The 25,785-nt window shown below is 46.4% G+C and overlaps 2 protein-coding genes and 1 long non-coding RNA gene across 12 annotated transcripts; 1 reads left to right on the top strand and 2 right to left on the bottom strand.

The window, feature by feature from the left end:
* Positions 1-405: 405 nt before the first annotated feature.
* VSIG4 (V-set and immunoglobulin domain containing 4) lies at positions 406-9,292 on the bottom strand. Of its 2 annotated transcripts, XM_083797673.1 has the most exons (8): positions 9,152-9,292; positions 6,157-6,513; positions 5,149-5,430; positions 4,830-4,925; positions 3,967-4,032; positions 3,328-3,441; positions 2,957-2,978; positions 406-2,615 (listed from the first exon to the last, which is right to left on the bottom strand). In XM_083797673.1, the coding sequence occupies exons 1-8, from the start codon at positions 9,204-9,206 to the stop codon at positions 2,405-2,407; spliced, it is 1,203 nt and encodes a 400-aa protein (XP_083653799.1). In that variant the 5' UTR covers positions 9,207-9,292; the 3' UTR covers positions 406-2,404. The 2 variants fall into 2 exon arrangements, with proteins under 2 accessions (XP_083653799.1, XP_083653800.1); XM_083797674.1 differs by lacking the exon at positions 3,328-3,441.
* On the top strand, positions 6,265-17,772 carry LOC310881012. Of its 7 annotated transcripts, none has more exons than XR_014572054.1 (8): positions 6,265-6,404; positions 7,408-8,314; positions 8,775-8,859; positions 9,137-9,279; positions 13,787-14,852; positions 15,239-15,563; positions 16,662-16,741; positions 17,106-17,772. It is a non-coding gene; the product is annotated as an uncharacterized lncRNA (long non-coding RNA). The 7 variants fall into 7 exon arrangements; XR_014572055.1 differs by having other exon boundaries at positions 16,586-16,741; XR_014572052.1 differs by lacking the exon at positions 15,239-15,563.
* LOC310881008 (V-set and immunoglobulin domain-containing protein 4-like) lies at positions 14,969-25,673 on the bottom strand. Of its 3 annotated transcripts, XM_083797670.1 has the most exons (11): positions 25,538-25,671; positions 24,996-25,196; positions 22,717-23,073; positions 21,810-22,091; positions 21,491-21,586; positions 20,628-20,693; positions 19,672-19,725; positions 18,605-18,673; positions 17,779-17,892; positions 16,476-16,497; positions 14,969-15,322 (listed from the first exon to the last, which is right to left on the bottom strand). In XM_083797670.1, exons 2-11 carry the CDS (start codon positions 25,048-25,050, stop codon positions 15,133-15,135), a joined length of 1,305 nt encoding a protein of 434 aa, XP_083653796.1. In that variant the 5' UTR covers positions 25,051-25,196; positions 25,538-25,671; the 3' UTR covers positions 14,969-15,132. The 3 variants fall into 3 exon arrangements, with proteins under 3 accessions (XP_083653796.1, XP_083653797.1, XP_083653798.1); XM_083797671.1 differs by lacking the exon at positions 20,628-20,693 and having other exon boundaries at positions 25,538-25,673; XM_083797672.1 differs by lacking the exon at positions 16,476-16,497 and having other exon boundaries at positions 25,538-25,672.
* Between the last annotated feature and the right edge of the window lie 112 nt (positions 25,674-25,785).

The following is a 25,785-nucleotide window of genomic DNA, read 5'->3' as shown; positions in this document are numbered from 1 at the left end:
CACAGCCAAGCCTACACCCCGTTAGCACTGGGTTTATAGATGAAGGCTCCTTGTCAGGGCTGCACATAATCTGAACTTCATGAGCCTGGCTAGTGTTGCATTAAAGACTGACCTCAAAGATCAGCCCTCCCGATTGAGAGGAAGGCCTTGGCAGTGCGAAGTATGGCCTTGTAGCTCAGGAACCACCTGGCAAAACAAAGAAGCCAAAAATCCACTTTCTAAGAAGAGTTTTAAAACTAATGTAGGGAACGGGGACTTCCTATTTTGAAGTGGATCTTGTGATTTTAGAGCAGTTGGCAGCAGAAGCACGGCAGCTCTAAAGCCTTCAAGCAGCAGATTGCCACCCCCCCCCCCCCCCCCCCCCAGCTTCAGTCTCTGGCAAAGAAAATCATTTGCAGTGTGGACTGGTAGAAAACAGCTGTTTTTTGCTGGGAAGAAAATGTTCAAGTCCTTGAGGAAACAATAAATAGGGAGCTGCACAACATTTTTTTAAATAACTGCTTTTTAGAGCAGACAAATGTATTGAGCAATGCTATGACATGAAAGTTAAGGATTCTAACACTTGAGCTAAATCACAGGCAGTTTTTTATATCCTTTAGATGACCTCTCTTCTCAGACTCTTGAGTGTATTTCAGCCTTCCACTGGCAGTGAAGGAAGACTTAGTACTAAGCATCCTCAGAGTCCTTCTAACCTCTGACAGTGATGTTGCAGCATTACATTTACCTCCCTACTGTGGGTGGTGCATTCCCAAAAAACTAGAGCTAGCTGAAGCATCTGGAAGAAAAGCGCTATTGGAAACCCTTCAGCCCTAAACTTGCTCAGCTCGAGCATGGCTGGTTCTAACAAACTCACTGAAATGGGAGTTCTTCCATCGGCTTCAGGTCTGTCTGCTGTCATCACTGTTCCAACAGACTACTGCTGTACCCTAGTGTGCTCACACTGCAGCAGTAGGTGGCTGCAAGCTTGTGAATGTGCATGTGGAGGCAGCAACGCAACCGTGACATGTACCATTCTGGGGTGTGGTGAGGGCTGTAGTGGTGAGAGCAGTCTGATGTGGGCTGACTCGATGCCTCCCTTCTGTCCTCTCCTGTTTAAAAGGTTAAACTCAACACAGACTTCAAGGTCAAACTGTGGCCATGACTGTACCCCGCCCTACCTGCTCTGCAGAACTAAACGAGAAGACAGAGCAAAAGCATAAATTTGCAGGCATCAGAAAAATGAAGGCACTGGATGGTAAAACAAGGAAGTCAGAATCCATATGCCACAAAATGGTGGTTGCACACTAGAACAGGCTCCCCAGTGAAGCAGTCACTGACCAAGCCTGTCTGAATTTAAGAAGAGATTGGACTGTGCACTTAGTCACATGGTCTGAACTTTTGGGCAGACCTGTGCGGTGCCAGGAGTTGGACTTGATGATCCTTATGGGTCCCTTCCAACTCGGGATATTCTATGATTCTATGATTCTATGAAAATCCTTTGAAGCATTTCATATTTGCCCTGGAAAAGAAATTACATTGCACTAACCACGCACTTTTCAAGGCTTTTTACAAACATGAATGCTCACAGCATCCCCATAATGTAGGTCAGCATAACTATCACAGTTGTAACCAGACTCTGGAACCAGTGTCATGTCCCACACAGCAAATCAGTGCCAGTCTATTGAGTCCAGGGAGGTTCCTTGAACAATTACTATTACAAATGTCTCAAATCTTTCTCTGCAATGCTTCTATTTAATCATGCCTCTGTCTTCCACATTGAAAATTAAAATGTTATCATTTTTTTCTCAACACCAGGAGAAAAACAAGGTGGCAGTTAAGAGGTTCATCACCTACAAGGCCGTTTCCAGTTTGATTGCAAAAATGATATTCCTGGCATATCAACCATCTCTATGGTCCCCTTACTATCCTCTAATAAAAAAAGACTCAAGGAAAAAAACAATCTTTACAACCAGTGTTTGCTGAACTGTAAAATCCAGGGGACATCCATTTCTAGCACAATTCCTGGCTCCTCACCCTCCGGCATGTCCTAACAGGGGAACATGCACTTGAGAGTACATCTTGCTGGTGTTATTAGCTAACAGTGTTGCACCCAGCAACATTTTGACCTGGAGGCTGCTCAGAAATGATTTTCTATATAAAAAAATAAAAGTAGGTAGGTAGATAACCACTTGGCTGAGGGTTTGTGCACCAACGGGCAGGGACTCATTTGCCAAAGACGAAGAAGGTTATGCAGTTCCCCTGGATTTAAAAAAAAAAAAAAAAAAAAAAAAAAAAGCAGCAAGACTGGTATATTTATCAGAGGAGAAGGCAGGCAGGAAGAATAGTTTCCCTTGGTAAAGTTTACCATTCAATATCTGCAGCCCCATCTTCTGTACAGCTGCTTATGTGGAAATGTGGTACTCTACTAAAAGTTTTGCACTTCATATTCTGATTCCATGGAATTCAAAAGGGTCTCATACTCAGGATTTTTCCCCTTGCATACATTGTCATAGTTGTTGTCTTTCGTGGTGACAACTTCATAGGATGTTTCAGCCGCCAAATTTATCTTCTCGTTTAGGCACTGAACAGGTACTTCCGCACCAGTGTCCAGTCTTGTGACATCTGCAGTGCTATGGCTGAAATAAAGAAACATTAAAAAGAAGGAGGACTAAATCAGAAGTAATTATATAGATATAGATAAAGATATATCTCTTAATAGAAAAGTAATATGAAGTGATTAAGGGTTAAGATTAGCATGAGTTACTACTCCTGCACTAAAATGTTAATGTCCTCATGCTGCTAATAAATTAGACTGTCAAGGTACTCAGTACCTGCCCCTGCCCTCCCCCCCCCCCAGTAAATAAAAATTCAAATAAATCTTTGGCTTTTCACTGAGTAAAGAAGCTTTTCTGAAACAAACGTCAGTATGATGTCCTCAAAGTCTTCCCGATATCACAGATGAAAAAATTATACTCACAAAGCAACTTCATAGATGGGTTCTGGGAAAAAAAAAATCAAAGATGTGTACCAATACATTTTTATGATTAATGTGCCACAGGGAGAAACAGGAAACAAACAAACAAAAAAACCTAAACCAACCGAACCCAGCTGCTCCCGGGTATCCCCACGTTCAGGAATCACCCTCCCACCCTGCCTCTCCCTGCGGGAGAACGGCTGGGGCTGGGGCTGGGGCTGGGGCAGGAAAGGGGCCGAGGCAGGGTGACGGGGAGGACGGAGGTGCTGGGGAGGAAGGGGGCCGTGGGGAGGATGGGGATAGGGAGCCGCGGAGGGCTCAGCGCCGCCCAGCGCCCCGCCGCCCCCCCGGCCGCGCCCGGCCCCGCCGCTCACCCGCCTTGGCCCGCCGCCGGCGCAGCAGCGCTGCCAGGAGCCCGCCGATCGCCGCGCCGCCGATGGCGGCCGCCAGCGCGTAGAGGTGCGGGGAGAGCGCGGCCCGCGGCGGCCCTGCGGGAGGGGCGGGGCGGGGCGGTGAGGGGGCGGCGGCGTCACACCGCGGCGGGGCCACCGCGCCCGCCGCTGTCCGCGGTGCGGCCGGGCGAGGGGACCCCGGCCCGGGCTGTGCCAAGCGGGCCGGAGCCGCTCCGTGCGCCGCCGGTAGCGGGAGTCCCGCGGGCTGGTGAAAGCTTCCGATAACCGCTGACTTCGCTTTACGACCCAGCGCAACCTTCAACCGCGGCCGAAACACGGATGAACTGTGAAGGCTGCGGCTGAGATCGTTGTTAACATTTTCATCCCCGTTAAGGCGCGATCAGAAAGCAAACTTCAGGCAGTACGTGAACTCTGGAAGGGCCGTGGATGGGCGGCCGAGAGGGCAGCTCCTGCCTGTGTTTGGCAGGCCCGGGGTTTGCTCCCAGCAGCAATGCAAAATGCGAAATGCGGCAGCCAGTTTCAGTGTCTGGTCTGCAGAGCGTTTGCCAGCCTGCCCCTCCCAGTGCAAATCGTGTGTGTTTCACCAGGGGGCTTGCTCACCTGTGGCAGCGGGAGGCCTCTCTGGAATGACATCGTTCCTGGCGGACAGCGTTGCTGTGGGCAGATCTGCCAAGGCATAAGGGTGAACGCACTGCAAGGTGTCCCAGGGCTCCCCTGCAGTGTCAGCCGGAGCAGCCTTTTCCTGGTGAAGCCACTGCAGCGAGGCAGGGAGTGATCTCTGCCTGGGCAGTCTGCATTAGCTAAGGCTATCACTTCTGAGGTGCGTGGAAGGAAAACACCCATTTCACCTGCTCCCATAGTGACGAGCCATAATTTTCTCTCTGCTGTGTCATCCTGTATGTTCTCTGAGAGCAGGCTCGCACATGACCTGTGGCACTCATGCTGGCCTCTCCCTGGCCATCAACCCCTGCCAATGGCAGCCCTGTGGCTCTCGGCACTAGCAGCTGTGGCTGGCTACCCCACAGCCAGGGATGCTTCAGCTTTGCCTTCAGCTCAGCTTTGCACCTCACCCAGGTTGCTGCAGGACTTCCCCACTCCCTCCCTCCCCGGCTGGCCTGGCGTGCTTCGCCACAGGCAGCGGCACCTTAAGGCTCCCCAGGGCGCGGAGCCCTAAGGCAGGGTTCTTGCCCTGGGCGACTCCCGGTGAAGCTGTGTGACCCCTGGTTCCCCAGCCCATGGTCTTCCAAGCTCTGGCTCGGCTGCTGTCCGGGGGGGGGGCTCTGCCCCAGCCACCCCCATCTGAGCTCCTGCTTGCAGGCAACAGGAGGGACCATTTCTATCCTTCTCCAGAGAGGATCCGCAGCCCCAGAGGGCCAGCACGTGGACTTGTCTCACTGACAGCCTGTGCCATTTGCATGCCGGCAGGGTGGAACCAGCCCTTCCCTGCTGCCCGGGTCACCCACCTCCTAGCACGCGGGGAGCCTCGCTGCCTTCCGAGGTGAGTGGGGGTCCTGTGTGCCGGCTGGTCCCAGGCGTGGGTGGCTGTGTGACTGGGGACCCTGTGGGACAGACCGCTCATCAGACGGTTTGCTGCACTCCCTGCCCGAGTTCCAAGCCAGGCAAAAGTGAGAAGTGCCAGGGGCAGAGCCGGGCTCCCCTCCTGAGCAGCGATCCAGACACGATTCACGTTCAGTGCTACGTGACTGATCCCTGGGCAAACGGGAACCATTTGCCTCACCGGTTCCTGCCACCGAGGCGAGGAGCTGCAGGCTGGGGACTCACCTCTCACCACCAGCTCAACCGCATCGCTCCGCTGCACCGCCCCTGCCCCGACTCTGTTCTCTGCCTCGCAGTAGTATGTCCCCGCGTCGGAAGGCCGCAGGCTGTCCCACGTCAGCTCGGCCTGGCTGCTCAGCGGCAGGGCTGTCCCCCCCGGCACTGCCCGGAACCAGCGGTAGCTGATGGGTGGGGACCCGCGGGCCACGCAGGTCAGGCTGGTCCTGGCTCCCGCTGGCACCGTCAGCCCCAGCGCGCCGGCCCTGATGGTAGGCTTGGTCGCTGGCACTGGAAGACAAAGCAGACGGGACCTGGGTTGTGCTTACCCTGGCGGTGATGGGGGCAGGTTTCCCTCGCTCCATGGCAGCTCATGTTCTGGCCCTAAGCCCTTTCCCCGAAGGGGCAGAGGCAGCACCACCTCTCCACTGCTCTGTGCTGTTTGAGCTCTACACGCTGGCCTAAATCCAGGTTCACACCAGCCTTGCCACCTGTTGCTACTGCTACATCACAGGAGGCCTGTTCTGTTGGCCTGTCCCATCCCTCCCAGTAGCCCCCTCTGAGAAAGACTGTTTTTTAAACACACTGAGGATGCTTGCAAAGGGGAGAAGGCTCATTTGGCTAGTATGACTCCTGCTTGCTCTCCCAGTTGCCAGAAGAACCAGAGACACTGGTTATCTGCATAGAACCAAACCCAGGTCTGGGTGCTATGTCAAACACCTGTGGATCAAGTGGCCCATTGGTAGATCCAGACTGGGGTGTTGACTAACTGCTCCCCCTTCCCCAATCCATCCCTACCCCTCCACAGCGCTGAGAGCATCAGTTCCTCCTTGGTAGGTGAGAGAGACTAACACAGCCAGGGACAGGAGAGGCTCTTCTCACCCAGCTACCTCAACACTTAGCTTGGCTATGGGTAGACAGTATGGGGTGAAAGACGTCCTGCCAGCTCCCTTTTCTCCTACATGCTCCATGGATTAGAGTGTTTATACAAGAGCAGGGCTTTATCGCTGGATTTACCTTTAACGACTTTAACTGTAGTGGTCACATCCTTTGTTATCAAGCTGTTATTTTTAGACCTCCAGATGACTTGACAGGTGTAGTGTCCGCTGTCAGGGATTTCAAGGTTCGTGATATGGAGTGAGGCATCCCCTGGGCTGTGCTTTGGGACACTGACCCGGTCTCGGAACCGAGCCAACAAGATGTGGTCACCAGTTTCATCCCTCCGAAAGATGGTGGAGGTGCTGTGGTCTCGCTCCATGCTCCAGGTGAGTATTTGCTGTGTGAAACCTTCTGAGGGCATGTATGTACATGGTAAAGTGGTGGAGCCCATCCATTCCCCTTCCACCTGGTGGACAGCAGACAGATCCAGGAGGGCTGCAGCGAACAAGAGTTGACGGGAAGAAATAAGAAGGCATCAGAGGAGGGGAAAGTCCTTAGGACAAATAGGAATCACCAGGCAGTGAAAGCCAGCATGCGACAGCGTCTTAGACGTGTTGTAGCCCACAGCCAGCTAAATCTGGGCCTGTGTCCATCTCACTGAGCATAGGGAAGTGAACAGTTTCTTCGAACTCAGGGCTATTTTTATTGCTTCTCTCTGGATGCTTGCCAGTTTTCAATTCCTTCTCAGTATCGAGAGGCACAAATCCTGCTCCTGGTAGCAGCATCACAGCTACAGTCTTCACAAGACCTTAAGCAGTATCTCTTATTCCTGCTCCCTAGCCCTACTTCGTGCCCTGCTTCTGCTGCTTGGCTTTCTGCTTATGCTTGCAGGATGAGTCAAGCAGCAGCGGCCTTCCCCCCGCTGCAGACACTGACTGTTCTGACAGCAATAATTGCAGAGTTACCCTGTACCCTCTGTATGGGAGGAAGGATGAACAAATCCAGTGTATTGTGTCACTGCTCATTAGGCTCCAGGTTTGCACTCGTTAACATCACTAACTTTTTACGCAGCTTCCCTGGTGCTCACAGAACCCAGCAGTACAGCTGTGCAAGCACTTCTCTCTGCAGCAGCACGTCCCAGAGCTGACAGGAGGGGCCATGCAGGGTGGGGAGAGGGTCTGTGGATCTCTGTCCACAGGAGCAGCTGAAGGGACTGCTGGGGCTGAGCACTGTGGAAGCATGTTTCTGACATGGAACACTGGTTTTCCTTTACTATATGACTTTGAGTGGGCAGGCACAGCTCCATTCTTCAAATCTCACATCCCAAACACAGCTCCTTGATATATTAGCTTTTGAAGGTTTTTCCATTTCTCTTCTTCCTTTTTTCAGACTCCCATCATAAAAAACTAAGAAGGATGGAAGTTATTTAGAATACTGCTGAGAAATACCCTCAGGGTATTTGGTACACTCATGTTCAAGCACGTTTGCTACTGAATGTATTCATCTGGACAGAATTTTATTTAAAAATCTCTTCGGAACTGTTTTACATTGCTGTGTGCCATGGAATTGCTGCTTGCATCCACTGATTCCCTGTGGAGTCAGCTGCTCTGTGTGACCGAATTCAGCGTTAGCAAGGATGACCTTAAAGGAGAGCTGACTGAAGGAATGGGAGAAACTCAGCAATATCAAAATCTCTGAGACACTATTTTTAAAAGAAACATTTCCTCTCTGTGACACTTATCAAACTGGGATGTAGACTTCGAGACAAATTGTGTGAATTCTCCCAGCAGAGGGACATAGAGCTGGACAAGACAAAAACCTGAAGAGCTACATTTAAAATTAGCAGACTGGTCAGAGGGATTTGTATTACCTGTAATATACTGGGAGGGGGGAACGGGACAGGACAACAAAAAACAACAACAACAACAACAACAAACTGTTATACTCTGGTCCGTTTTGTAAAAGAGCTGATCACATTCCTTCCTAGCCTGCCAGCACCAGCTTTCCTGGTGGCGTGGAAGTGGTATGCAGGCAACAACCCTTAGGTATCTGGTCTGAATTACTGGACCTGGAACTGGAACAGTGGACCAAAAGCAATCTTTTTGCTTTAGCTTTGGAGGACTTCAGATCTGACCTAGAATTCTTGGTTCATATCTGTCGCCACCAGATAAACACTGCCAAAGACTCAAGCGGGCACAGGAGAAGAGGGTGTGGATTTTGTGGTATCTAGTTTACTCTCCCAGTCTGTCCACCTGTCTGCCCACTAAGACCATAGCTCCTCTGGGAAGTGCCTCATGTAAGTAGCAAATTACCTGAGTTTAGCTGGACTTGACTCACCTCTGTCTATGCCCTTTTATCTCATTCCCCCTTCCCCTCTCTCCCCAGAAAGGCACTGGTTATGTTCCACTGCATTAACTCACAAGTAGCTTAAGAGACAGATCCTAGAAATCTGCAGAGCTGCTTTGTGATGAAACGGGGAACATACTTCTACCTGTTTTTCTAAATATCGGGAGCAGTTCTGCGCTTGTGTGCGCACCTTGTCAAAGCACCTTTCCCAAGGTTTCTCAGAACCTTCCTCTGCCAGTGTCAGTTGCCCTGGGAGCAGCACACATGCCTCACGGGCATATGAATGGAAGCAAGTTTCCGCTGTCACCTCCCCTAATGCACCTGGAGTCGGTAGATCAGGAATAACCAAGGGGAATCATGTTTGTGCCCACATCTAGCCTCACAGTTACAGCTGTATTTCTTCTTCCCAGGACCATGCTAGCAGAGCAATGGTGATGCATTATTAAATTCCAGAAGAAAGTGCATATTCCAGCTTCACAAAAACAGGTTTGGAAGGTAACTCACCACACCAGAGCAGGTCCTCTCCAACGGTCCTGAACAATGCTGTTTTGTTCTTGCTTTGGTGCATGGGAGCTGACCTGCCTAATACTGCCCCACTCTCAGAAGCACCTCGTTGTACCCAATACTGAAGAAGACTTGTGAATTGTCAGGCTCTATTTTTCAAACAAGAAACTAAAGACTTTCCACACGTAACAACTTTTAATAATAAGACACTATAATTCAGAGGAATTTCCCTCCCCTCTTAATACTCTGATTTTTCTTCTTGTACAAGGAAGCATTTACTCACCATTGCAGCTGATGAAAGCCACCACAAACACCGCTAGCCACACCACTTCGCCCATTCTCCCAGAACTGCAGGTCCGCTCTCCTTCTTCTGCACTTCGTGACAGACACCCTCACGCCTTGGACCAGGAGGCAAGTCATGAACACTTCCCTTTCTTCTGTCCTGTGTCATCTAGGATCCAGGCTGTGCTGCCCTTTTTCCTTCCTTCTTTCTGAAATATCACGAGTCCATTTCACTGATGGCTGAGGTGAAGGGTGAAGGATGAACAAAGACTGTAAGCAACTTTCTGGTTCCATTTCATATTCCTGTCCCCACCCATGTCTCTTACCATTCTCTTGACTTTTCTGGCTAATACTCTATTTTATTTTTTCCTCATAATTGTGTGTAAATTTGTTCTTTCCCTTTCCTTTTTTTTTTTCTTTCACTTCTTCCATATTTATATTCACTTCATAATGAAAGAGGTTTATGATGGCTACATAATCAAGTACTCAGTAGCAAGGGAAAGCAAACTTCAGTTACCTCTGACTTGTCTGTGATGGCATGGCCCAGCAGGATGCTCAGCACCTCTTTCCATTGCACTGTAAGGGCTCCAAACTGGGCATCCAGAGATGGAAAAGCACAGTACCCTTCATTTGGGAGGCCTGACTGCACTGACTCACTGAACACCATGCAGGAGCATGAGGCAGAGACCAACCTGCTGTGGCTCAGTTCTGTTTCCTGAGTGTCTTCTCCTGCTGATGGCAGTCAGCTCTTTTACCATGCACATTTACTGACTTCTGCAGCATCTTCTGAGTAGGCCAGTCTGTGGCTTGAGTGAGGAAGAAAAACAGCCTTAGTTTCTTTGCCTAAGTCTGAGCCTTTTAAACCAGAAAAATGTAGGATGCCACTTTTGCTGTTTTTTTTCTGTTTTGACAGAAATGTGCAGAGAAGTATTCAAAACCCAACATCCTGCTCTTTACTATGGTAGGAATTTCCCTGCAAAAGCTGCATTTTCTACTACCTGCCTAGAAACTGTGCTTTATTGCAGTGCAGCTGCAACTGCAGTTGTGTTTGCCAGGGACATGGAGCAGGTGCATAGTGAAATGAGAGGTTAACAACCTAGAGTCATCTGAATTTAATGTTATATAAGTTTTTACCATCTACAGGTGAGCAAATGGTCACTGCCTGGTGCTCTCATTTTCACAGTATCACAGATTATCTTGGTAGACATTTCTGCTGCAATTGTCCAGCTCCTGAGCCATTATACTTCCCACGTTTAGTGCTCTGCAAGCACATGCAGTGTTTGTTTTCTGAGACGGTGACTTGAATCTAGGAGGTGTTCTGGGCACGCTCTGTAAGGGCACTTTTAAAAGTAGATCCAAAAGTTATCAATAGGTGTTATGAACAGAATTATTATGAATTTAATATGTGATTAACATTACCAAAAGGAGAAAGAATTAAAGAAGATAAGAAACATGTATAAAAGCAAACCTACTGACGTAGTGAATTCTGTTGTAGGCCTTTAATTATTCACAAAAGCAACTTTTTAATATTTACACAATAGTCATGGCATAGCATATAGTTTTAACAACTGCACCATTCAACACCACCCATTGAAATGCTTCCAAGAAATAATTCGATTTCCCTTGCCATTCCTCATTATTGTGTCAGTGGAGAAGATTTCTGTCTGCACAGACTTCTTGGCTTGAAAGAAAAGACTAATGGAGGAAAAGAAACAGCAGATTCCCCTGGAATACTTCTCTCACAGATGTCAATATGGGGGGTCTAAGGTTTGCAAGAAATTCAGAATAGCTTCTTTGAGCAGGAGGCAGGTGTCTGAAATATAAGGAGCCATTTTCTGTTGGAGCTGGGACAGAAGCTCCAACAGAGCTTCCAGCAGCACTTTGTGTAGTTTTACCACAGCTTTGGTCCCTCATGACAGGCATCTGTTCGGTTTAGCTGGTTACACTGCAGCCTAGTTCAGACCATTCTCAGGAAGTGTTGCAGTTTGACAGTGATGGCTGGCTCCTTTTCTGTGCAAGGTAATGAAAACTGGTGACTGTCTTCATTTTCCAAAGTCAGTAAACTGATGAGAACAGTGCAGGTTTCATTCACTCTTTGGGCAGAATGTGAATTTCAGCTGAGCTCTGCTTATTGCTGCAGTAAAATTTGCAGCAGTGCAATTTGCAGTAAAACTGTGGCAAGGATGGGCACCCTGGAGAAAAAGCTGAATGTGGTGTGGCAAGACCTGGTGCAAAAAATTCTTGTGAGGCTCCAGGCTAAGAGCTACCTCCAGCTGTCATCTTGCTGAGCAAAATAACAGGCAACAGTACCATCCATTTGTGCAGAGCACGTCCTTGCTGATATAATGAAAACTTGATTTGGGCTGCCTTTTGTTCTTGACTTCTCTGATGATACCATTCCATTCTGTCTGTACCCCATCTGCCCACTCTCCACCCTCAGGAAGCCACTAGCTATGTTTGAGTGCTCCCTAAAATCAATCAATCAAACATAAAAAAGCAATTGTTAATATTCAGGCAATTTTTCTGAGAATGAATGAGTCCATTTTCAGGGAGGTGATTTTAAACCAACTTTGTGCACAATTTTGTCCATGACTGGTAATAGAAGCTTGTGCTAGTAACCTACCTCCTATTCAAAAGACTATGAAAGAAGCTGGATTTTGGGGAACGTGCTCCGGAACAAGCTGAAAACCCAAGCTAGAACTGCTGATATGGCAATTTTTTGAACCGGACATGCAAGACTTCCTGAAGATGTAGTCATACAGGATAAAAGTTGACTACTTAGCTAAACCAAACATGAAGAACTGTAGTTCCTGAGATGTGATTTATGTGACATCTTTTTCTCCCTGGGACAGAGATGTAGCTGCTAGTGTTCTCCTTCCTGAGTCCCATGGTTTGCCTATTTCTTCGGGGGCACTCCTTGTGGTTTTGCATCTGACCACATGAAGAAAAACCCTTTTACGTCTATGTATTTTCAGTGCCTCTGTATTTCAGTGCTTTGGATTGAATCCACTGCTTTCACCCTTGCAGTGCCAGTCAGGAAAAATGCCCTGCAGCCTTTCCCCACGCAGGCACCCACCTTCCTACTGCACACTGGGTATGACACAATCCCGAGAATCATTTCTTCAACTCAGAGTGACCAATGTATACCCACCACCTCACTTACAGAAAGGGCAAGCTCTTTTTCCTTCATTTCCCAAGCAGCACGGGTCATACCCACCTCTTTGCTCAGACGTTCACCCTGGCACTTGGTTTTGGAGCACTTCAACTTTCCAGTTGCTCCATATAACACTGGAGCCCCACATTCCCCTCATTCTCATTGCAATGAGTTCTGAGATGGACCTGAGATGGGTGGGCTGCTTTTCAGTAACTGTGACGTTCTCTTCCCAGCCCCTCTCCACCAAACACATGCACGCACACACACAATTTTTTTAATTCCCTTTTTAAAAAAAGAGAACATTATTGCAAGGTTCCAAAAACTGTAAGCTCATCTAGAGTTGAAATGTTAAGAAAACATGAGTTCCCCAGAAAATTTCAATGCTGTCAATTTTTCATGACTTTAACACGTTATTCAGTCATGATTTTTCTGTTATCCTCTGGAAAAGCCTTTTGGTGATAGTTGTGTGTCTTGCAATATTAATGCAACAATTTTCCTTTCCTACTCATTTTCCTCCTTAGGAAGAGGGAAAGATTATAAGACTGCACTGACTTTTTATACTCTCCACAATAAAGCTCATTTTCTTTTACAGGCTAAAATAACTCTTTTTCACTAACTCTTAACCTCAAATTGGACTAGCAGCAACTTTTACACCTTCTATTCCCTAAACCGTGGCTGACTAAAATCTACAAATAACACAACATCCAAAGCATATCCCAGCTCCAACAGATTCACAATAATTCCTGTGGTTTTAAGTAGAGGGACACTATATGCTTCCTCATCACACAGACGTTCATGCACATCTATATGGTCAAAATATAGAGAAGTAGAACAAAATCTGCTAACTCTGCAGTCCTGAAGTTTAATGAACTTCATTTGATTCCCCACATTTGCAAGAAGCTGCATGTACACATCTACAATTTTTTCCAAGACATAATTGCCAACAAAAGTTGTGGTCTCTTCCCTTTTAATTTTGTAAGCAAGGTTTCCCAGACCTGGATTTTAAATATATTCTTTACAACAAGAAATAAAACTTGTGATACAGGTCCATGGAGAAAGTGTAATATCACTTGTAAGTATCTGTAAAGCATCCCTGGTGGCTTGTGAATTCTGAAGAACTTTTATATAATTAATTCATCAAGTTACTCATTGGAGTTCCTTATACTTTGTTTTTTAATAGAAATTGATGAATAGCATTGTGCTCCAAACTTATTTATATATTGCATAGAAGAAGTACTTCTCTCCTTTTTGAAGTTATACCAGGTAATTTTGTCTAATGTCTGCTTCATTTTCCATTCTGAGAAACTGTAAACAGACCCTATTCATCTTCTCCCCACTGGTCATGACTTAGTACATTCAGCTCATTCTGACTTATTCTACTCTTTTATTTTTTTATTTTTTATTTTTTGAAGCTGAGAAATTATAATGCATTTGTGCAGAAGGGGTTTTGTGTCACTAATCATCCTTTACTGTTGTTCTCAGTATCTTTCAGATGAGTCTGCTGCAAGCTTACATCAAGTGAAAGCATTCCATGGGTTTTTACAGTCTCACAATCCTGTTTTCTAATGCATTTGGATTCCTTTCCTAATAGCTTCTAATCCTCTTTTTGAATGCTGGTGAGTTTTGAGTTGATGCTACTGAGAACTGCACACCGGCATGCAGATCTTTCCTGAGTGGTAGCAGCAAATTTTAGCCCCACAAATCCATCATCTATGCAAACAATATTTCCCTTGCCCCTCAAGAGCACCTCTTTTATTTTACATCTGGCCACTCTGCTTTTCATCAGACATGGTATTGCCCTATCATCCATTATAAAAAGAGTCTTCCATAAGTCTGCAGTATCCAAGTTACAGACTTACTTAGGTTGGTAAAAATTATGATAAGAAAGCTTGTCTTCTCTCTGCTTATCCTTCAAGCTCTCTAAGCTGTGAGGAAAGGTACTTTACGAGTAACTACGGAGAAGTTAATATTATGATCATGCTGGCATTTTAAAGACAAATGAGTCATACAAAATATTCATATCAAAATAATTCACAAACTTAAGGAAAAGTATCTAATTTCTTTGAAATACTAAACATCCATTGAAAGAATAGAGAATGTTATTTCTGAAAGAACGTGCCTTGTTGCAATATAGGAGTCTCCCCACCTGCCCAGCTCCAAAACTGACAGAATTTGCTTTGTCACAGAAAGCGTGTCTGTATGTTACTGTGAGAGTGCTTCAGGAAGGCATACTGAACACAGCACGGTTGGTTCACGGGGAGTTTCTTCCTTTCATTCTGCTGCTCCAAATGTGATAAGGTTCTTGGTTTTATCCTAGCTTTAATCTGTCTTTCAGGTTATCTTTCACAGTTGTCTCACATTTAAAAGGACTCTATCACCTATGAAGCACTTCAGACAGATGGGAGAAGAAACATCACTTCCCACACCAGCTTCCTTCTGCACTTCTTATATAAAGGGGGATGTTTAGCAACATTTCATGCCATTTCTACTCCCACCAGAAAAGGACTGTTTGTAATGAGGATGCAGTTCCTCTTGGTCATATAAAACAGTAAGTTCAATACGGTGCTCTCGGCCTGTGATCTGCGTGCTCCAGCTTTCACAGGGCTTTCTTCAACAGAAGTGGTAAAAGGGAACCAAGAAAAGCAAAATGAAAAGACAGCAATATATAATTCTGAAGTTTATAAAGAGGCATGCATTTTAACTACAGAGATTTTTTTAAGGCTCCAAATAAACATAAAGGAGCAAAACCAGCTTGTGCAAAGATGAATAGGATTTTGCCTAGATTAAGGTACTCTTCAGGATTGCTACATGTAGAGAACAGTTGGTTCTCATTTAGAATCCCCTACTTCATATTCAGATTCTTGGGTGTTTCCAACATTCTTATATTCATTTTCTTTTTTATTTCTTTCATTTTTCATGGGTTCCATCACATAGTTGTTTTCAGTGGAGGAGATCGGTTCCTCATAATGAGCCATACTGTCATACCTTGAAGAAGCCCCTGCTTTCATTGAGTTACAGCTGAAATGAAAATAGAAAAATACAAAATATGAAAGAATTGCGAATAGACAAAGCATCTCCTAACAATGAAGATTTTGAGCAAGGTGGTGATCTGATTCAAACCCATGTGAACCTTAGCTATTGGATTATGACAGTCTCCTGAAGAAGAGAATCTTTTCCTCTACTTTCATGAGGCAGGAGAACCTTGAGCACCATACTAGCATTGAAGCCCTCCCTGGATTTGAGACAGGGACAGCAAAAGGTATGTAAGCAACACAGGGATTTCCACCATTTTTTGGAGTGGCACAAACAGACAAACGCTGTTTGTAAAACAAAGATGTAGATATAGATTAAAAAAGCACTGGAGGAATGATAAATGGTGAGCTGAATGCAGCCTACATCCACCATAGGACTTATGATATCGAATATCTTTAAAATTTAAAAGGTAAATACTCTGAAAAGAAGTGCCATCACACCATCTAGTTGCTTAGGGTTCAACTGTTATTTGAACATGCTGCTTTATAGAGTGCTGGCACAGTATAGTATCTGTGAAATGTCGTTGGCATGTCCTTTCACAGCACTCCAGTCATCATCATCATTATATATATTTATTTATTGATTGATTGATTGATTTTAGTTGTCACACAGTCCTTGCATGTTCTGGCTGCATTCATAGTCTTTGCAGTTCGGCTGGTTACAAGTAGATCAGTATGCTGGTGTTTAGAAACAGCTCTAACTTCCTGCCACATCCATGATTAAATAGGCGCATTCAGCCATGGATATTTTGGGGCTAAACCAAAGTATAATCTGTGTATCACAAACCTTAGCTCTCTGGAATGGGAATTCCTTCTCTTTACATTTGAAAGAATGCTGGGAATTTTTCCTTGGCAATGATCATTGATAAGCCTCATTTGGCTGAGGAGTTAATAAACAGCTTTCCTTCGTTTTTACGATTCTAATACTGCAAAGGAAAAGATCTCTTCCTACATTATGCCTTGATGTAGAAAGCCCATAAATCCTCAGTAAAACATACCACAGAGCTAACTTTCAACCTCTTCATGCATACTACTTGGGAGGATTTTCATTTTGACAGCTAAGTAGCATTAATGTTTTTTCCTGCTCTGATAATGATGAATCTTTGGGGACTGTATGTTATATGAAGGGTTATACTCACTGTTCTACTTCATAGACTTGAGCTGGAAAAGAGCAGTTAGAAATGTGTGTCAGCAATTTGCATTTGTATTCTGAAAAGAAAATTTCTACTTTGTTTCTTCTTGACATAAGAAAACAACCTCTGAGATCTGAATACAGTTGGGATCCTTAAAGATCATGTTAAGTGGGTCATGATTCTTATTCCCAGGATTCAGTCCAAGAAAATTAAAACAACTTGTATCCGAGAAGGAGCACAACTGGGTCAGAATAACTGGCCAGAAGTCAAAGGTAAAGTTGAATTTAGAAACTAGAAGTTCCCAGTTCCCACAATTTTCCTATTCATTATAAGTTAAATAAATGATAGTTTAGAAAGACGTTGTTCTGGATTTCTTTAAAAAAAAAAGCATTTGATAATTATTATAAATTAGCATCAAGGAGTTGTAGGAAGGTTATTAAAAAAATGGACGAGGAGAAAATCGTGGCAGCTAATATTAAAAGAGACCCCAGTGTGTCTTCTGTATGTTCCTCAGTGTTATTAGTGAGAAGGGAGACTAAGAAAATGTTTGGTCATGAATTTTCTGGTACTGTTGCAGAGAGAAAAAAAATAACTGATACTGAATGGGAGAATTAATGACGACTTCTTTTCATCTAGGCACTAAGGAAGAAATATTAACAGCATCTGGCACAAAGAGGTCCTTTGCTACTTCAAAATATAAGATCAACATGCTACCAGAAATCTTGAGATCTCATCAGAAAACTTGATAGGGCGTGTAAGTTTGAGAACTACAGGATATCTATGAGGACCAGAGGTAAACAACCATTTCAAATGTAAGCTGGATAGAGCAGAGAAACATGCTGAGCATCACCAACATAGCACCAGAATGGAAGTTGTGGAGATGTCCCCCATTCCAATCAGCGTTTAGATGGAGCTGAAGAAACCTGTTTGAATGAGCAGCTGGACACTGCACAGCAGGAGCAGCCCCCGCTGGGGCACTGCTGCCCCCAGGCTCAGCCAGGGACAGCCGGCAGGACAGGAGAGCGGCCGAGGAGGGCATGCTGGGGACTCACTCCCTCGGTATCTGGGAGACTTTCTGACATTGGAGACTATTTTCCCCTGAGGAAAAAGTGACTTCTCTGACTTTTCCAGTCTTCCTCCACCTATTTTGATTTATGTGTGGTTTGGTCAAGTGTCTTCATGATTCAGGTACCAGAGCTGCTGCAGGTAGATGTGAGCATTGTACCAGCCCCAGCCCCAAAAGCCCTCAAAGTTAAAACCAAGCTCGGCACACACAATACATTCAAGTTCTACAGAACAGCCCACTCACCTTCTTTGGGTTTTCTAATACAAACAATAGTGAAAATGACGAGGAAAACCACAGCGCCACACAACACAGCAATCAGGATGACCATGTACAGAGACAGGTGAGTCTTCTGGAGGCCTAGAAGAGTACAGCACAGGACTTTCAAATAGAGAAGCTCTCCCAGGTTGCAATAGCAGCAGCACTTACATGATGCTGACCATCTCCTGGAGGCTGCTCAGCCAACCTTTGAAATGGGCACACAAGATTGTACTACACGTTTGTGTCCCTGCTCAGACTTAAAGATCAGGCAGCCAGACTTACAGTGCATGCATCTTGCTGAGAGGCTAGGGCCATAAAGATGACATGCAGTCTCTTACTCAGAGACACTGAGGCTGCAGCTGTGAGCTGGGCAGAAGAGTTTCAGCGCAAGTCATAAAACAGAGCCTCAACCTGTATCATCATCCCTTTTCATTCAAGGATGCTGCCCAATTGCATTTGGATCACGTTTAAACCTACCATGGCATTGCATATCTAGATGAGGTATGGGAGGTAGTTGCTCACAGGCTTTGCTGCTGCTCCAACTTTGACACTCAGAAGACAAGAATGGATTACTGTTTGGGAATGCAACAAGGGCCCTGGATGTTCCAGTTACGAAATTATTTTCCCCCCTAGAAAACATCCAGTTTATTTTAAGAGTCAGTGTAAAACATCCAGGTCCCTTGAGAACAGCTAGTAATACCATTTGCAGCTAAAATGCAGAATGCTAATTTTGGGGTGGAAGATACTGACTACCAAGCGGTCAGTTTGGGTCCCTAATCTTGTTCCTAGTTTCATTTCTCTCTCCACTTACTCTGAGTTGTATAATTCTTTTCTGTATAACCCACGCCTTTCTCAGAATTCACTACTGTTATGGGCAAATCTGCAAAACAAAAACAAGAATGAAAAGCTCACAATATATTTTCAATCAATAGGCAAACTCTAGAAATAAGTAATATGTATACACACACATGTACGTTCCCCCCCTGCCCCGGTAATAGTGGTGGAAGCCCATGGAGTCCAAGAGATTACTGTAGTACCACAGAACACCAGCTGTTTTTTTCTCGCCCCCACCCCATACAATCAACAATAGTCAATATCTTCTCTTAGCTTCTAGCTGCTGAAGATGATTCACATAACCTGCTGTGATGGGGCACTATTAATTTTTGGGTCGTATTTCATTTGAATTTAAGTTTCCACAAGTAGATCTACTTTAATCCAGCTCCGAGTTCCCACAACCCACAAAGATGAATTGGAAACTGTAAGTCCTTCCTCAAAACAGCTATCCTTGGTAAGTAGACTGCTTCTAGTCATGTTTGAAGCAGCTTTTGTATCATTTGTGTCTGTTGTTTCTCTTCAGTCCTTTCTGAGGCCTAAGGGGAGTCTGAGGTGACATGTCTAATTGTAGATGTGTTTTATGCATTGCTGCAAACTACCCCATGCTTTGGGCCAGTTTTGAGCTGACATCATTGAGCTTGTGTTCCCAAAGACTGCTGTCAAGAGACTGTTGTCGGGGACCAAACTGGCAATGCACAGCCTACACAGGCTATTGAGAAGGATTACAGGCATGGCATCAGCTTGTTTTCTTGGTGACTTTTGGATTGACTTTAAGCATCCCCCCAGGTACATTTTTATTACTATTTATTTATCCGTCAATATCAGCTGAAAGGAACCTCTCCCCTTCACCCCTGCCCCCACCAAGAGTAAGCTAAAATCCTGCAGACATTCAGAAACATTTGTGTTAAAAACCAAGACATATGTACTAAAAAGTGATACAGTCGAATGTGTATTCCCCAGCAAAACAGTCCATTGCTGAACACTGGGGTCAAACCCTCCACCTGACACTGTCCTTGCTGTCAGCTGTAACTGCTGCCCCCTCACCTGTGGTTGAGCTGTCCATCTCCGAGGTTCCCACATCACTCTGAGAGGGCGAATCTGCAAGTTAAACAAGATAGGGAGGCTCACAAAAGAGTTGGGCCAGGTTTGTGATGCATGCAGCAAAAGAGAACTTCTTGACTTGCAGGATAAAGACAATGAAAAAACAGCCATCTAGAGGACAGGTAGGGGACTGCCTGCTGCCAGTGTTGACAAGAATGGCTATAATTAATTCCTATCACCTGGCTGTACACTCCTACATGCAGTTGCAGCTACTTCCTTTCAGCCATAACCTTCATACTACTGGACCTCAGCAAGCTTCACCTTTTCCAGAGGTCACTGATTTCACTGTGGTATCTATGCCTGGCTCTGTGATTACTGACTTCATGGCTCTGATATCTGAGTAACCAGCCAGAGAGAGCAGCAAGCCCTCCACAAGACAGCCATCGTGTGACCCACAGAGCTGGGGCTCACTGGAGTGCAGAGTGTACAGTGCAGCGCACTTTCCTGAAGTGCTTGGCAAATTATAATGAACAAAGGCTGTTTTAATTTTTCCACTTACTGAATTACCTCTCACTTATATTCAAAATAAAATCTCAATTTCTTGTCTAAATTTACTGTACTTCTGCCTTAGTAACCCACTGTGAGAGTCAGCATTACACAGACAACAACTATTTCAAAAGAAGCCAAAAGGAATAAATACGAATATTTTAAATAGAAACGTCTTTTGCATCAGGAAAGAGTCATTCCTCTGAAGAGGAGAAGGGAAATAAAAGAATGGTTCTCGGCACTAGCAGCTGTGGCTGGCTACCCCACAGCCAGGGATGCTTCAGCTTTGCCTCGCTGGGACTCATCCAGGTTGCTGCAGGACCCAGCCAGTTTCAGTGTCTGGTCTGCAGAGCGTTTGCCAGCCTGCCCCTCCCAGTGCAAATCGTGTGTGTTTCACCAGGGGGCTTGCTCACCTGTGGCAGCGGGAGGCCTCTCTGGAATGACATCGTTCCTGGCGGACAGCGTTGCTGTGGGCAGATCTGCCAAGGCATAAGGGTGAACGCACTGCAAGGTGTCCCAGGGCTCCCCTGCAGTGTCAGCCGGAGCAGCCTTTTCCTGGTGAAGCCACTGCAGCGAGGCAGGGAGTGATCTCTGCCTGGGCAGTCTGCATTAGCTAAGGCTATCACTTCTGAGGTGCGTGGAAGGAAAACACCCATTTCACCTGCTCCCATAGTGACGAGCCATAATTTTCTCTCTGCTGTGTCATCCTGTATGTTCTCTGAGAGCAGGCTCGCACATGACCTGTGGCACTCATGCTGGCCTCTCCCTGGCCATCAACCCCTGCCAATGGCAGCCCTGTGGCTCTCGGCACTAGCAGCTGTGGCTGGCTACCCCACAGCCAGGGATGCTTCAGCTTTGCCTTCAGCTCAGCTTTGCACCTCACCCAGGTTGCTGCAGGACTTCCCCACTCCCTCCCTCCCCGGCTGGCCTGGCGTGCTTCGCCACAGGCAGCGGCACCTTAAGGCTCCCCAGGGCGCGGAGCCCTAAGGCAGGGTTCTTGCCCTGGGCGACTCCCGGTGAAGCTGTGTGACCCCTGGTTCCCCAGCCCATGGTCTTCCAAGCTCTGGCTCGGCTGCTGTCCGGGGGGGGGGCTCTGCCCCAGCCACCCCCATCTGAGCTCCTGCTTGCAGGCAACAGGAGGGACCATTTCTATCCTTCTCCAGAGAGGATCCGCAGCCCCAGAGGGCCAGCACGTGGACTTGTCTCACTGACAGCCTGTGCCATTTGCATGCCGGCAGGGTGGAACCAGCCCTTCCCTGCTGCCCGGGTCACCCACCTCCTAGCACGCGGGGAGCCTCGCTGCCTTCCGAGGTGAGTGGGGGTCCTGTGTGCCGGCTGGTCCCAGGCGTGGGTGGCTGTGTGACTGGGGACCCTGTGGGACAGACCGCTCATCAGACGGTTTGCTGCACTCCCTGCCCGAGTTCCAAGCCAGGCAAAAGTGAGAAGTGCCAGGGGCAGAGCCGGGCTCCCCTCCTGAGCAGCGATCCAGACACGATTCACGTTCAGTGCTACGTGACTGATCCCTGGGCAAACGGGAACCATTTGCCTCACCGGTTCCTGCCACTGAGGCGAGGAGCTGCAGGCTGGGGACTCACCTCTCACCACCAGCTCAACCGCATCGCTCCGCTGCACCGCCCCTGCCCCGACTCTGTTCTCTGCCTCGCAGTAGTATGTCCCCGCGTCGGAAGGCCGCAGGCTGTCCCACGTCAGCTTGGCCTGGCTGCTCAGCGGCAGGGCTGTCCCCCCCGGCACTGCCCGGAACCAGCGGTAGCTGATGGGTGGGGACCCGCGGGCCACGCAGGTCAGGCTGGTCCTGGCTCCCGCTGGCACCGTCAGCCCCAGCGCGCCGGCCCTGATGGTAGGCTTGGTCGCTGGCACTGGAAGACAAAGCAGACGGGACCTGGGTTGTGCTTACCCTGGCGGTGATGGGGGCAGGTTTCCCTCGCTCCATGGCAGCTCATGTTCTGGCCCTAAGCCCTTTCCCCGAAGGGGCAGAGGCAGCACCACCTCTCCACTGCTCTGTGCTGTTTGAGCTTGGCTCAGCTATACATGCGCCAGCCGTGCCACCCTTTGCAGCTCCTGTGCTGAATGTCTCCTCTGACGGTTGTTGCCTTCTCCATTCCTCTGCAAGTGACCACTGTCCAAACAGAGGAAAATCTGGCATGTACTGATGTTTGGAGAAATGCAATATCCCAGTTACTTCCCTTCTGGTGCACATCCCATGGAAACACTGGGTAATCAGGTACAGTTACAACCAGGGAACAATCGGTAAGCGAGAGGCCACAAATCTATCCCCCAGCCCCTGAACCAAAGGCTTCAGTACTGTGGGTCTGAACTCCTTTCTCTGACCTCTTTTCTGCCTTGCTGGGGAGTCTGACACTTCTCAACACAACGCTCCTGCACTGGAAGCAGATGGGCACTGGGGACACGATCTATTCAATTTTTTAAAAACCTTCCCAAGTAAGAAGTTCCAATTTTGCATAGTTTCCTTGTTGGATTTACCTTTGACAACCTCAACTTTAGTGCTGATCTCTTTTGCTATCAGACTGTTGTTGCTGGCTGTCCAGGTGACATGGCAAGTGTAGGTTCCCCTGTCGGAGATTTCCAGTTTCAAGATGTGGAGAGACACATTCCCCGGCAGGTTCTTTGGGACTTCAACCCTGTCTCTGTACTCAGACAGGAGAACATGATCCCCAGAGGCATCCCTCCGGAAGACAGTACCAGAACTCTGGTCATGCACCACAGACCACGTGAGGGTGTGCTGCACAAAGCCCTCCCCAGGCACGTAGCTGCATGGCAGGACAGCAGACCCCTTCCATACACCTTCCATCTCACTGGGGCCCGTCAGGTCCAGGAGAGCTGCAGGGAAAAACGGAGAAAGAAAAGAAAAATAAGCAGTTAAGGTAAAGGCAGCTCCTGGATGACTAAAGATTGGCAATAACATCAGCAGGTAGAATCCACCAAATCAGAAGCACGGGCAGGTCAGTGTAAGTGGAGACTGATGGTCTTTTCAGGTATGAGGTAACAGAAAAGCCATATGTTATGAGGAAGGCAAATGGGAGACAGCTGATTGTCAGGAGAACTGTCTATTTGTGCTGAATTTGGTCTTACGCTCTGCCTGGTGCTTACCTGCCTATTTCTTCAGTAGAAATAAGCAAGTAAGCACCACACAGAGCATCAGATCAGAATTAGGAAGAGGTTCAGACTTGAGGGAATTGGTTTGATTCATTCAGTTATGCAGCTCCCCTCTCACCTAATGTCACTCTGGGGGCTTTCTTGGGAAGCACTGCACATTAACAGCAAACCACAGTTTTTATGTTTTTGTCTCCTCCAATGCCTACTTGTTCTTCTGAAAGACACTGCTTTTCCTTGCTGATCTGAATTAAAGCAATGGATTGAAGACATACAAAACTCTTTAAACTTTCCTGTAAAAAAGAGGTCCATTGCTATTGTCCCAGAACATTTTCATTACTGTTAGGGCTGAACCAGTTTCTAGAGATACTTCTTTACCCTTTCCTCCTAGTTTCCAAACTTCCTCTTTGCCATTGCCATCCTATAGATGTTACACAAGATGTCAAACTGCAGGGCTCAACAAATCTAATCTCAGCCTTCAAGTTCCTTCTCTCATGAAAACTGATAATTGATAGACCAGGGTCAGACCTAAATTAATTGTGTGGCTGTGTTTCAAGCCTTGTGATTACAACAATACCCATCTTCCTTGCCACTTGGCCCAGATTTAACAGCTATTTACGCTTCTTTTCACACTGAGCTGTTTGAAAACTGTTGTAGAATCTTAGAACTATTTAGGTTGGAAAAAACCCTTCAAGATCACCAAGTCCAACCATCAACCTGATCTACTGAGGTCTGTCACTAAACCATGTCCCTTAGTGCCACGTGTACCTTTCTCTTACATGTCTACATTTCTTCATACCTTCAGGAATGAGGACTCCACTGTCTCCCTGAGCAGCTTGTTCTGAAGTCTAATTATCCTCTCCATGAAGAAATTCTTCCTAATATCTGATCTAAACCTCCTCTGGAACAACTTAAGACCATTTCCTCAAATCCTATCAATTGTCACTTGAGAAAAGAGACTGACACCCACCTTGCTACAACCTCCTTTCAGGTAGTTGTAGAGAGCAATGAGGTCTTCCCTCAGTCTCCTCTTCTCCAGACCAAACAAACCCAATTGCCTCAGCTGCTCTTCTTAAGTCTTGTTTTCGAATCCCTTCACTAGCTATGTTGCTTTTCTCTGTATAGGCTCCCCATGGGCCTTCAAAAATCTACCACAGTACCACATTAGTTTATTCTTTTTCACTAGCCCTCTCCACAATACAGGAAAGCAATGAGTGAGATGCAAGAAAAGCATTTCAAAGAAGAAACTTTTTTTTTTTTTTTTAAATATTTTCTGTAACATCAGAGCAGCATCTCCCCAAGCATCATGGCATCATCCTTTTTGGTTCCAGCTCTGGAAACACAAGATTAACCAGACTCTCAGTGCTGGGCTGCTTTCTGCATTCTTTGAAGTAATCCATCACAACATACACAGGAACTTTGCACTGTAAGTGCAGGGACAACATTTCCATAGGCTTCACGCACCGTTGCACTCTGCAGCCACTGGATTTGAAACAGCTGAACACTGAGCAAGCAGCATGCAAAAACACGGGCTCTTTTGCCATATTTCTATTCCTGAAACAGAGCCTCCCCTGTACCAACACACGCTCTGACACAGCAGTGCCAGGGAAGGAACTGCCTCTGAGCAGGAGACCTTCCCACGTACTCACCGTTGCAGAACAGAAGCAGGCTGACAAGCACGGCTGCTCTCTTCAGCATTCCCATCTTTCAGGGCTGCAGCTTTGTCCCCTCAAATAAAACAAGTCTGCTCTCTCAAAGTCAGGAGGCAAATCAGGAGCGCCTTATTTTTTTTTGGTTTGCTCACTCTGTCATCAAGAATCCAGAGCAGCTACTGGTGGTGCTTCCTTCCTCTTTTTAAGAAAAAAAAAGAGTGTCTTAGCAACAGAGGTGTGTGCTGAAGTGAAGTCCTACTGGACAGCGAAAAGAAAATTTAAGAATTGTTTCTACTCTATCTCATATCTTCTACTGCATATGCCTTTCCCACTTTTTTTTTTTTAATTCCACTTAATTAAAATAATTGTTTGCTTTTTTCCTTGTGAGCGCCTATTTGCTCTTCTTTTCCACTTTGCTTGGTTTACTAGGTAATAAATTTAATGTAACATAACACACAAGAAGCTCAGAGAGCTTAAGAAGCTGAGTAACAGGTGTTAAGAAGATGAAAAACCAAGATCCATAGTATTTATTTTCTTACCAACTTTTCCATGAAACTCACAACTGTATTTTGAATAAAGATTCATAAAAACACCCCAAGTCTTTACATTAGCACCACAAAACAGAAAATACCATAAGAACTTATTTAAGAGGAGGGGAATTTATGTATTTAAATCTGAATGCACATAATTTCCAGGAATTGCAGACACCTGGTTTGACCATCCCAGTCTATGTCACAGATTGATCCTCCTTTCTCACATAGCAATTTAGCTGTAAAATTTAATTAGT

This window comes from Anser anser, assembly GCF_964211835.1.
Source record: "Anser anser genome assembly, chromosome: 13".
NCBI lineage: Eukaryota > Metazoa > Chordata > Aves > Anseriformes > Anatidae > Anser > Anser anser.
This window is presented reverse-complemented; position numbering and strand designations above follow the sequence as displayed.

What these genes read in the sequence shown, in the direction of transcription:
- VSIG4 (XM_083797673.1), bottom strand. Translation starts at nt 9,206, where the DNA reads ATGGGCGAAGTGGTGTGGCTAGCGGTGTTTGTGGTGGCTTTCATCAGC. An exon ending in GGCTTTCATCAGCTGCAATG is followed by an intron (nt 6,514 to 9,151) that starts GTGAGTAAATGC and finishes TGTTCGCTGCAG; the next exon opens with CCCTCCTGGATCTGTCTGCT. An exon ending in TACAGTTAAAGTCGTTAAAG is followed by an intron (nt 5,431 to 6,156) that starts GTAAATCCAGCG and finishes TTTGTCTTCCAG; the next exon opens with TGCCAGCGACCAAGCCTACC.
- LOC310881008 (XM_083797670.1), bottom strand. Translation starts at nt 25,050, where the DNA reads ATGGGAATGCTGAAGAGAGCAGCCGTGCTTGTCAGCCTGCTTCTGTTC. An exon ending in GATGGACAGCTCAACCACAG is followed by an intron (nt 18,674 to 19,671) that starts GTGAGGGGGCAG and finishes TTTGTTTTGCAG; the next exon opens with ATTTGCCCATAACAGTAGTG. An exon ending in CAAGTCTATGAAGTAGAACA is followed by an intron (nt 15,323 to 16,475) that starts GTGAGTATAACC and finishes TTTTCATTTCAG; the next exon opens with CTGTAACTCAATGAAAGCAG.